The 11,962-nt window shown below is 38.6% G+C and overlaps 1 protein-coding gene across 1 annotated transcript in view; it reads right to left on the bottom strand.

Moving 5' to 3' along the window:
- Window positions 1-7,085: 7,085 nt before the first annotated feature.
- Window positions 7,086-11,962, bottom strand: part of LOC104494642 (cytoplasmic polyadenylation element-binding protein 3-like) — a gene marked incomplete at its 3' end in the record, with an annotated part of 61,198 nt that continues 56,321 nt past the window's right edge. The window contains exons 6-9 of the mRNA XM_010137503.1: window positions 11,805-11,962; window positions 9,892-9,981; window positions 7,882-7,901; window positions 7,086-7,205 (exon numbers count right to left, since the gene is read on the bottom strand). The exon at window positions 11,805-11,962 is cut by the window's right edge and continues 2 nt beyond it. Coding sequence (XP_010135805.1) covers window positions 7,086-7,205; window positions 7,882-7,901; window positions 9,892-9,981; window positions 11,805-11,962 — 388 coding nt within the window. The remainder of the gene's footprint in view (window positions 7,206-7,881; window positions 7,902-9,891; window positions 9,982-11,804) is intronic.

Raw genomic sequence — 11,962 nt, 5'->3', positions numbered from 1 at the left:
GGGGGTGTCGTGTTGTGGAGCAGAGGGTGCACAAACCACAGTAAAATCTACTTGGCTTTAGAAGTGGTTAATGAGAATCAGACAAACATTTAACTGCTTCCATTGGTCAAAAGTCGTCTGGTTATTTCCTACATACAAACCATGGAAAGCTTGCTCTGTCCTCAGATACGTGCAAATTTCAGGCAATGCTTTCACTTCTCCACTCTGTTTTTGCTTAAATGTTTTTTTAGTGTCTTAGGCATTAGTGAGTTTTGAAAGAAAATTTAGCTAGATACTGTGAATTGTCAGTTATTCAAATCAAAATTTAGCAGCATTTTCTTTCCTGTGCATACTATGAAGTGACAATAGTGAAGAACGTATTTTTATTCCGCTTGAATGTCTTTTAGCCATTATCCTGTGCAAAATTTCAGTATAAACAGTAGCTAGATAGAATTGTTTAATATACTTCGTCTTAGCTTACATATCCATTCACTATTTAAATATGTCATCAATAAGAGACTTCTCAATCAGAATTCATATTTTCCTCCCCATACAGACTTTTCATAGTGGCTAGAAATCCAGTGGGAATCTATGCCAGACCATATTTTACATCCTGAGTGAGCCTTGTCTGATGTTTGATACAGGCAGTATAATATACATGTACACTCAATAGTATGCTATGTATTACCGTTTATCATCCACAAAACTGACAGAGAGATGCACGCCCCTACAAATGCATGATTCAGTGCTCTTATTGAGGAAATGTCATGAAGTCAGTCATCAAACCCTTTGTGCTTCTGTTTCACTAAATACGAAGCTTTCTTTAAAAATGGATCTCTGCATCTCCTGACACAAGAGCTAAGAGAGGTAGAATTTTGAACTTAACCCTGACCCTGATTTGGATAACTACTAAGATTTGTAAAATTCATCTGATCGTTAGAAGATAAATTCATAGGGCTCCTCCTTCCTCTGAGATAATCTTAAAGAATATTAAAATTTAAAACCTGTGATCACCACCAAATCTAGCTATATTAAAATCGATTGCCCAATAAATTAAAAAAAATATTCAATTAGCTTGTAAATTGGTGACAGTTACTTGTATAGTACAGAATACTGAATAATGAAGACCTACTCTTGAAAAAAGTCTAGGAGCACATACAATCTTCATAAAACTCGTAACAGGAAGTATTTTTAATGAGGACTATCTTTAAGATTTCCTGTTTCTGTCCAAAAAGGACATCAGTAAACTGGTTCAGAATTTAATTTTTTTTTTTTTTGGCCACCATCAACTCTTCAGGTTATTGCATCATCTAACCAACTACTTTTAAGTCAGAATATTGGTCTAAATAAGTCAGAATTTCAGGAAGTTTTACTGCAGGTAACAGCTGCACAACAATGAAGAAAAACATACAGGTTCTATACACAGATGTCTTATTGAAAAATTCTGGTCAATTATTTCAGCATCTGCCCAAACAAATTTACTGCAACAGTTAGTCCAGAAAGTGTGTAAGTGGAATTGCTATTTAAAGAGAACCTGCTGAATCGGGCATTTGATTGAAAGCTTGTGAGGATGAGTAGTGATCAGTAGATGCACGAACCAGACTCCAGTCAGCTGCTCTTTAGATTTTGGAAGCAGCAATGCCCTTGAGACAAGCCTTAAATATCAACTGTGACTTAACTCAATATACTCTAATAAAATAGATAGTTCATGTAAAGTATAAGAAATCCCCACTGCAATCTTAGCCCTTCCAGGCAGTGAGTAAAAAAAACCAAAAAACAAAAAAACAACAGAGCTTGTCTCTTTGGCATATGACCAACCTAAAAGCATATAGATGATTTATGGAAAGACTGTTCTGGAAAGAGGACATTATGCAACTCCAACATGTGACCTTCAGTGTTCCCTAAAGAGACAGGAGGCTTATGAAAAAAATTATCAGTAGGTGCAGAACTTCAAAACTGGCTTTTCTGGAAGCAATGGATGTGGCCTAAAGTATTTCTCCTGGGGCAGCATGGCCCATCCATCAAAAGCAAAACGGACAGGCATTAGATACCGTGTAACAGAAAAGCGATACACAAACTGCAGACCATGAGATGGGCTTCCAAGGTACGTCTCCTTAAACAGCTGCCAACAAATCATTTAGGTCTTCTAGAAATCTGAATTTTTTCTGTGGGAAATTGAAGGACTTTTGATGAGACTGCTGACGGAGTTACAAGACAACCCATCTTCTTCCAATAATCCTGTAGTGCAACAAAAGTCTAGAATTTAACGTGGGTTTGAATACAGCAAAACAACCTTCCCCATTGACTTCTGTGTTGTAAAATGAGGTATTTTGCCTCTACCAAAAACTTCTGAGCAGCCTCTGAACATTAATGACTACAAAACTCTTTTAGCAATGTATTACTAATGCTGTAAAATGAAGTTGCATAGTTAATTGCAGTCAACGCCCTGATTATATAAAACACTTTCCAATAGATTCAGATATGAAAGAGGCTGGTGGACAGATGTTCACCTAGGCAGAAACTGAAAACATCACATAGGACTGTCTTTACAATTTTCTTCTGGGAACTCTGGGACTAGCACATTAGTGAGGAAGAGTATAAAAAAAAGTTGTTTGTGTAGCAAATTAGAAGTGCAGCCCTGAGAAATTGTAGACATGTATTCATCATCAGATACCAAATCATAAAATCTTCATTGTCACGTAGAAAACAAGTAAGGGCTGACACTCAAATTTGTCATATTAGTAAGATGCAAAAGTAAGATGGAAAAGCTACTCTAGGACAGGACTATCACAGCTCTTGACCTCTCACTTTTGAGACAACAGAACTTTTCTTGCTTAAGTAATCTGTTTGAGCAATAGAGGAATCTAGCTGATGGAAAGCTACTGAATTTTTCCCTGTATGACACACTGACCCCAAATTCACATTACTTTTTCAAAAATCAGAAAAAGTAGTCCTTTATTTGTCTGCTGTACACATACAACATATTACATGCTGTACACAGACATCGCATTATCCAATTTGATTTGACTGTTGATCCTAAAAGTGTTATTCATCTGAATGAAAGAAATCTAAAAATGCCAGGACACTGGTGGGTAACCAGAATCTGTTAAGGATGTACTCCAACCTATCAAAGATATCTTAAGAACTTTGACGTCTTTGGAGGAAGAAAAGGAAAAAAAGAGAAGTCTACACATTCACAAGAGTCCTGTAGACCAAAACGCTACCATAAATTCTTGGACACAAAAACCCCCAAAAAACAAAGATAAACAAGGGATAAATTTATTGATAGATCAGAGATCTAAATTTGGACAATAGCCTTCTTCTGTGTTACAGGCAGAAAATAATTTTATTTGGTCCCATTATATAAAATCTCACAAGAGAATACTCCACTTAGGAGAATGTCTTACAGAGTGTTATCAAGCACCTGGTGTTGCAAGATCTTGCAAGATTCTTACAGAATAATAATTGAGAGTCAGTATCCATAAATGCAGCACAACATCTGCCCCTCCCAAGCCCACCCTCACGTCTCAGAAACAGACTTGAAAAGGAGCAGATCCAGTAATTGTGAGCATTACCTCAAATTTGTCATGCCTAGATTGGAAAAAGCTTTCTGACACCACATAAGGGGAAAAGAAAAAACAGAGGAGTAGGCAGAAAGGAAGGAATTTGGTTTTGAAAAGTAAGATCTTTGTCTCATAGGAACATTTGGTTTACAGTAATGAGGAAGACAGAAGCTGCTGGGTTGGATTTACTCTGTTTTATGACTTTGTGCTAGAACCCAGAACCCCAAATTTCATCCTTGAATTCTACACCACCCACCTTTTCTAAACTTGCACAGTCCTGACTCTCAAAATAAGGTTTTCAGTAATAACCTAGATTACATTAGGAATTTTTGACCACAATCATTACATTCTTCTCTTAACAAAGAGCCTTTCTTTTACTGTATTCATAAACAGCTAAGTAAGACTGATAAAAACATCTTTACTACCAAATCCTGTGCAGACTATGGATGCTGAGCCTCTTCTGAAGAGACCTGGTCATTCCTTTGCTGCTGATTGAAGAAGGGTCGACTAGAAAATTGTGGTTTCTTCAGGAATTAAAAAAAAGTTCTATAGCAAACTAGCAATTCAGAAAGAAAACAGCATTTGCTGAAAGCAACATGAAAGCTGAGAGAGATTAATCCTGCAATGCTACTTCAGAATCGGATTTGTTCTGCCTAGGCTTGATTGCTAAAAAATATTTTTATATTTTGCCTCATCAGATTCTTGTTTACCCCTAAAAAAAGAAATGTAAATGGCATCGTTTTAGGGACAGAGATCCTCTTATTTGAAGTGAGCTCCTTGAATCTCTCTGGTAACTGGGACAGCAGTCTCAAAGACAAACATTTAAAAATTATCATTGTGAGCACACCACCAAAAATCCTGAAATGCTTAGGACAAGAGAGGAAATAGTATGAAGAGCTTTTCAACGGGAGGCTTAAAAGAGAGTCATCGAAGACCTAAAAGAAAATTCTAATCAAAACCAACCTTAAACACAGCTACAGAAGAGAAGATTAGTATGTTCTGCGTTTTGCTCCCGTACATTTTGTGAATTGCATTGACTTGGGGTTACGCTGCCCTGCTGCAGGAAGACACAGGGTGAGGCCTCAGACGTCAGTGGGTAAGAGACTGATACTGGGCACGTATGTGTTGGAGCATACGTAAACAAAGCTTAAAAGAAAATCTTGCGTTGCTATTTACCATACAACGTACCTCTGGAGAAGCAATGTCCATTTCCATTCTAGCAAGTATTATGATCTCTGACTTTAGTTTTTAAAATACAAAAATTGGCTAAGCATTTTTTACTGGACTTCGACAGCATGGCATTGTATCACAACACCATGTAAGCCAGAGCAATTGGTTTCAGTACAACAGATAGCTGTATTCGGACAAACCAGATACTTATTGTGAATATGGCTGACAAAATTAGAATTGACTCCATAAACTTCCTCCTTACAACCATTTATTCTTGCTCCTCTGTCAGGAGCTACCATTGCTACTGCAGTGACAATGGAATTAATGATGCAAATGGTCCTCATCCATGAAATCCAGATCAGTCAGAAGACTCCCAACAACAGTGTTCCCATCTAACATTACCTTGGAGATCATCAGGAAGGTTCAATACAGTCTGTCCAATCAGTTGTTTTACATTATAGCATGAGAATCACTTCATAATGTTAAATGTTGCATAAATGCAACTCTGCATACACTATTTTCTTCTTCACGAGAACTTCTTCACCCTTAGCATCCCCTGTGGAGCAGTAGGGACAAGGGTGCTTATTTTTATTAAATAACAGAATAACTAACTAAAGAACAGGGAAAACACAAGAGGATCAGACTGCTGCACCACACGTCTAAATCAGCCGTGAAGCCCAAGCTTTCCCCCCTGTTCCAAACTCATCCCATCTCCAAGCTCTGCCATGCTTCATTTTCTCACTCTAAATCTCATCTTTATCCAAACTCAGCCCTCCTAAATGCAAAGGAACAGAGGAAGACTTTCACATCATTTTAAAATACAATGTTCATTTCTTAGTGATTGCTAGAGAAACCACGGCTGTCACAAAGAAAAAACAGTAAAGACTTTTTTAAAGTTGTTTTGAAGGTAGCTATCCATTAAAAAACCCTGAAAAAATGTTTTGGAAAGAGTTGGCATTGTCTGTTTAATAAAAAAAAAGTTAGCATAAGATTGCTTAACTCAGCAAGCCAACAAATAAATTTTAAAAATCCATCAATTTCTTTTCCAATAAAATATGAGTTATCTGGATTTGATCAGAGAGAAATAGACTGTCAGGGTAATGTGTAACTACATTTGATAACATTGTTTAGTGCATATTTCATTATTTCTCAACATCTCATAGGTACTCAAAAAATACTTAGCCACAAACCACATTTAATTCCCAAAACTCTGTGGTGAAAGCCAAGTAAACACATTACGAACTGGGCATCTGCTTACCCAAGACCAACACATGGCATTTATAATTTGCCAGTTCCATTACTAACATATCCAAACGGATGCCAAAGAAAGTAATCCAAAGACTTGCCGGGCAACGGGAATGAATTGGTCTTATTCAGAAGCAAAGCACTAAAATCACCTCATGGATGACACCAACATAAAACCATGGTGCTAAGCTTTACAATGCATAGAAAGGGTAAAAAGAAATGTTAAGGCAGTAATACACATGCTCAGAGCTAGAAATAGGAACCTCTTATACACATTGTCAGCTGTTATCAGCTTCTCCTGCCCAAGTGCATAATATACACTTTCAGTGACAAAACAGCTGGGTGTCACCAGCCCCTCTTCTCTCAGCAACCTAAATATTGAACTCCCTGGAAACCAATGTATCCTGTAAGGGCTGTTTGATCTATCGGATTATTTTGGGTTTGTTACTATAATAACCAAAACTCAACCATTGACCAAGCCAAATCACTTTCTCAAACACATGCTCATAGTGTATTCTATTCAGTAAGGCTAACAAAAATCTAGACTATCTGGAAAAAACAGGAAAACCTGGGTAATATAGGTAGTATAAAAGTGCTTGAGGGATATGATGCAGACACATCCATGCTGATCTGTGATTCCCCAAGGTCCAAAATGATGAAGTTGCCGATGCACTGAAATATGCCTTGTGTAACTCACCATGCTGAAGACTGCAGGTTGGCATATTTCACACGCCACCATTTAAGTCCATCAGGTCCAGCACTAAAACAGAGGTAACGTGCCTAAGCAGACCTGTGGTGACACCACCCTGCTCAGGACACCAGATGCAGGAAACTTTCTTTGTTTAAGCTCAACACTGCAGGAGCATTTCTAGACTCCAGCTAGTCCTGAAAACAGCTTACATGCCACTGCACCTAAGCTAACCAACCACGCCAACTAATTAGTTAATAAGGCTTGCTAGAACTGATGACACATCTATGGCCTGACTTGCTCACTAAACTAACCAGATATACTTCTGGGGGGACGGGGGGTAGATCACTAGACTGTAAGCAACACTATTTTAATCTTTCAGATTTCGTGCTTGGTCAGATTAGCCATGGCTAATAGTTCCTGCAGCCCTGGGTTCCTACCCCTAAGAATAGCAACATAGTGCTCCTAATATAGTGCATGTATTCGACCAACAGCGTAAACTGGAACTCCTCTGTATTAATACACTCAGGACTGTGAGGGATGTCATCACCTGCATCTAACTATGAAGACAGAAAACCATGGCGTTAAACAGCACTACTGTAAAATTTAATTGAACATGCTGACCCTTGGCACCAACTACTGATGTTGCCTGCTCCAAATCTCTAACTGAATACTTATCAAAGTAAACAAACAAAAATTATTGAACTTTGTTGTAAGTCCAGACACTGCCCACTGGTCTGACCCTACAGACACAAAGCAGTACTGAAAAAGGCTACCCATCAAAGGGGCGCTGAAGTCTGTCTGGAGGCGATGGCGTATTTTCAGAAAGAGCAGGGCTCAAGTTTCCTGCCAGTAGGGCACATTGAAGTAGGTGGGAGAAGCCTCAGAGGTCACACTTTATTAATGTGTGAACAAAGATTAGCCTCCACATCATCCCCACTGCACTGCAACAAACCATATTGCTAGCATATAAAAACCAATTCATTTTTGCATCTGCGATTTGTCTTTTTTGTTGTTGTTGTTGACATATTTTCCATTTGAAAGAATCATATTCAAAATGTCAGAGAATTTACAGACTAGCAATGCAGCATGGAAGAGAAGCTATCTAGAAAAATTAAGGGAGAAAACATTTGAATTCCTGAGTACCTGACAGCTGAATAAGTCATGTTACTGAGTTTTGCACCAAGCATAACTAAGTACTCCTTTTAATTTCACTGTATTTTTTTAAAGACATACCTGGTAATGGATCAAAAGAGCTTAAAATAAAAAAGAAAAAATAAAAATACTTAATTTCAGTTTAAAAGAACATCTAATGAAAAAAAGCAGCGGAGACCTTTTATTGTGGTACTTCCGTCAATGATTCCATCAAAACTTTGGAAAAGAAGTACTCCTTTTAAATTTAAAATAGACCAAAAGGCTGTGAAAAAAACATAATACACATTTAAATTCTACACTTGGACTCTTGGCAATAACATTCTGTCTTCTATGCAGATGCTGCCTATATGGGATCACAGTGAATCACATACACCTGACCTGCCAAGCTTAACATGACTGTAAATTAATCTCAAAGACAGGAATGCAGGACGTATGATGCTGCAGCGCTGACTGATAACTAAGAAGTCAGTTATAAATAAATGTGGAACAGTTGGGATTGACTGTTGTGTAGCACTTTCAGACAGACATTCAGGGCAACTGACAGAGGCTTTGAAAGCAAAGCTGTTTCCTGTATTAGAATCATGACAAAAATAGAAGTGAGGCTGCATTCCCTCGTCTTCTGCTAAAATAGATCTTACTCAAAAACAGTTTTACAAGTTTGGTGGGGCATAAGTAGTCCACTGTCAGATACAGAATAAAATAATAATTGGAAGTCCTATGTTGATCTCCTGTGAATAGTTAGTTATTGAATAAAAGAGAGAGGAAAAGCACAGGAAAAGCACAGGAAAAGCACAAGCTGGGTTTATTACATTATCTTGTAAGTGAACATATAGTCAGAATTCACCAGCCAGAAAACCCCTAAAGGCCTTTAAAAGCAAAATAAAAAGGGAAAATAATCTCTTTTACCACTCTCTTTAAGAATATGGGAGGTTGTTAGGGTTTGGAGTGTTTTGTTGCTGGTTTGGGGGTTTTTTTAATTTGTTTTGTTTTTAAATTCAAGAACAGATGTTGCATAATAACTACTGACAGCAAGGCTGCCTTGTGAGAACAGAATGGGAAAGAGGGAGTATGTATGGGGTTTTGTTCTGTTTGGAAGTGCCCCAAACACTGTTTACAGGGCAAGCATTTGTCACGGAGTTATCTTGCCTCCAGCACTTAAGCTTCCAGATAAATTAAGTTGGCTTTTATTTGTGTGGGTTTTACAGTCGAAATATATCTATCAAAATATTGTGGGATTAGCTAGTTCACTGACTGAACAGCCCATTGTTCTGCCAAAATAGTCAGTGGTCTTAATGAGCAATTAAGAGCTTTCAGGATCAGGGAGAGCAGAAACACATATACACAAGATTTCTGATCTAACTTCATGCTGCTGTTTCAGATCACGAGTGAACTCCCAAACAACACGCAAGAGGCAGGCGTGCCTGAGAACAGAATGTATATAGTATAATACAAAATCAGAGGAGGGCCTAGGGTGCAGGAAGAGCAGGTCTGCACAGTGTTTGGCTGATGGGTATGAAATTGCCCCACTTGCATGCACACCAAACCACCCTGAGTCACATCAGCTCCAACCTAGAAACTGTGACCATGCTCCGTGTTGCCAGCCTGCCCTCTCTCAGCAGAACTCGTTGCTGCAGTTCTGCACCCGCTGAGCCCTGATGCAGACATTGTGGCTGCGAGCAGGATCACAACGTCTTGGATCAGAGCACACCCAAAGCGGATTCATGCCTCTCTACAGCATACTGTGTACCAGACTCACCAGTGGCTTCCACCTATTATTGCTATAGCTTCTGCATCATGCAAACAGCAATAGAATCGGCACTGGGAGATTTCTGCACCGCGCTTTCTAAAGTAAGCCTACTATAAATTACAGCATAATTCAAGGACTCCAGGCTTGACAAAAAAAGTACACACATGGGACCATATTTCAGTTAGAACTGTGTTTTTTCCATCACGACAACTGTTGAATATATGCTTACTGAAAGAAAGAAAATTTGTGGTAAAGAGTCAAATCTTTTCTTTGTAATGGATTGCCACGTTGCATAGTTTCGTTTTACCAGAACAGCCTACATAAACGTATTTTAAACTAATTACCTTTAGGTGGAAAATATGACTTGCTTTCAGCTTTGTGAGGCCAGTCCACCACAAGAGGTCCAAACCTACGAAAGCTGGTAGTGATCTCATCTACAAAAAACAAATGAGGCACTTTAGAGAGAATCTGAAGACTGACAGTGACAAGGTAAAAATTCTTACTTAAAAAAATTCAGACGATTTTCTACACTATGAAGAACAGCAAAAAAACTGCAATAACATACATAGAGATGCCTAAATATTCTTTGACCTCTATGCTATACATGGCTGCTTAAAAAAATAATTTTACATTCCACTAATGCAAGTTTGTAGCAGGATTAAATACAAACATGTTCTATCAGGAGCGACTCTGCTTCAGCTGCAGTGTATCTTTCATTACGGCCACAAAGCAGGGGCAGATGCAGCCACAGGAGACTGATGGAGGAGCTACATGTCAGCATGGCCCCTCCTTGTAACATGCCCTAGGAGGTTGCATCAGGTCATTCAATTGAGGAGTTCACCCTCCTCAGTCCCCTCTGGAAATCTGTCTTGAATTACCAAGTTATTTCTTTGCTTTTTAAGCATCAGTTTAGAAACACCATGGAAGACACATCTCAAGCTATCCTATAGGACAATCCTGGTTTACATGAAAATGCTTCAGAAAAAAAAGTATTTTTTTTAAATCTTTTTTTCCTCAATGCATTTATTTATGTACTTTAATGAAATAATGACTTTAAAGTTGTGTCTAATGTTCCACTAGACAGATCAGAGCCAAAATCCATCAGGAGAAAAGTCTGAAGACAAAGTGGTTTTCCAAATTTTTTTGGTAGTTGTTTGAGATGTGTCCAGCTTATCTGACCCCATGAGCTGCACATCAGGTTTTTCAAGCAACTAGAACCACAAAAGACATATTGCATGACTCAGGAGCTAAAAGAGAAAGGTGTTATTGGAGTAGACCTCCCATGGAAGAGGCTAACAGCTCCCAAGTGGCCATGTTATTTCCTTGCAGGATAAGCTGGGCCTATATTTTGATTCTAAGGAACCTGCCAATGTTCACAGTTGTACCTGTTGGCCTGCTTCTTTCTACAGCTCAGGGTTCAGATTACCCAGCAGCCCCTGTATCAACAGTCCTGCAATTCGTGATGTGACTTAGGAACTGCATTTGAGCTGTTTGTAAACCACAGATTGGCAACCCATTCCATTTTGTTCATTAAAATTGCACAGGCTTCAGTTTAGTAGGTCAGACTCAGAGATCCCTCTCTTTTCACTGTCAGACATCCTCAAACTCCCTATGTATTGAAGCTAGAGAGCGGTGAATTCCAGCTATAATATGAAAAATACACCAAAATCTGTCATGATTTTGGTTTAGGAGTCACCATGTGTGGAGGCATACACAAGCAGAGCAGATATTGATTAAAACTGAGAAAAACCTGATCATCCCTACCAAGCTGGTTACTATTTTGTAACCATATTAATTGCCCTATATTTGTCAACTGAACACTGCATATATGCTGGACTTAAGAGCTGATTAATTAAAGCCTGATTTATTTTGGTAAGGACTGTGTTAACAAAGTCCTTTAAAGTCAACCACACCTTTTAAAAAGAACAGGGAAAGACTACAGAGGAGTGACAGTACCCACTAAGTTCCCTTTTTCAGCTTTCCCATTTTACATACATGGGAACACTTGCTGCTATTACAGATCAGAAGACCTGCTATGCAGCCATTTCTGTCTCCACCTCTGCTGATCTACAGTACAAACGAATATCAAGTAATTTCTCAGGTGTTGCAGGGGGTGGTGGTGTTTTAAATAATGCCACAAGCACTACAAGTGGCATACCTGGGAAAATACATTTGGTTTTATCAAAATCTGACCTTTTTAAAGTAATTATATGAAAGCCATTTCCCACATCTCACCAGTGTAACTTATTCACAGTACCTTCATCAATGTCAGGAGGAAGACCTCCAACAAACACCTTCCTAGAATAGCGTTCCACTCTTTCACCATTCTGACAGCGTGTCGGAGAGCTGAGACCCGATGATAAAGACTGATCACCATGACTGTCGTCTAGGAAGCCATCTTCAAAAGGAAAGAGT

This window comes from Buceros rhinoceros, unplaced genomic scaffold (genome assembly GCF_000710305.1).
Source record: "Buceros rhinoceros silvestris isolate BGI_N320 unplaced genomic scaffold, ASM71030v1 scaffold5696, whole genome shotgun sequence".
In the NCBI taxonomy this organism is placed as follows: Eukaryota; Metazoa; Chordata; class Aves; order Bucerotiformes; family Bucerotidae; genus Buceros; species Buceros rhinoceros.
Note: the sequence above shows the minus strand (reverse complement) of the source record. Positions and strands in the feature narration are given on the sequence as shown.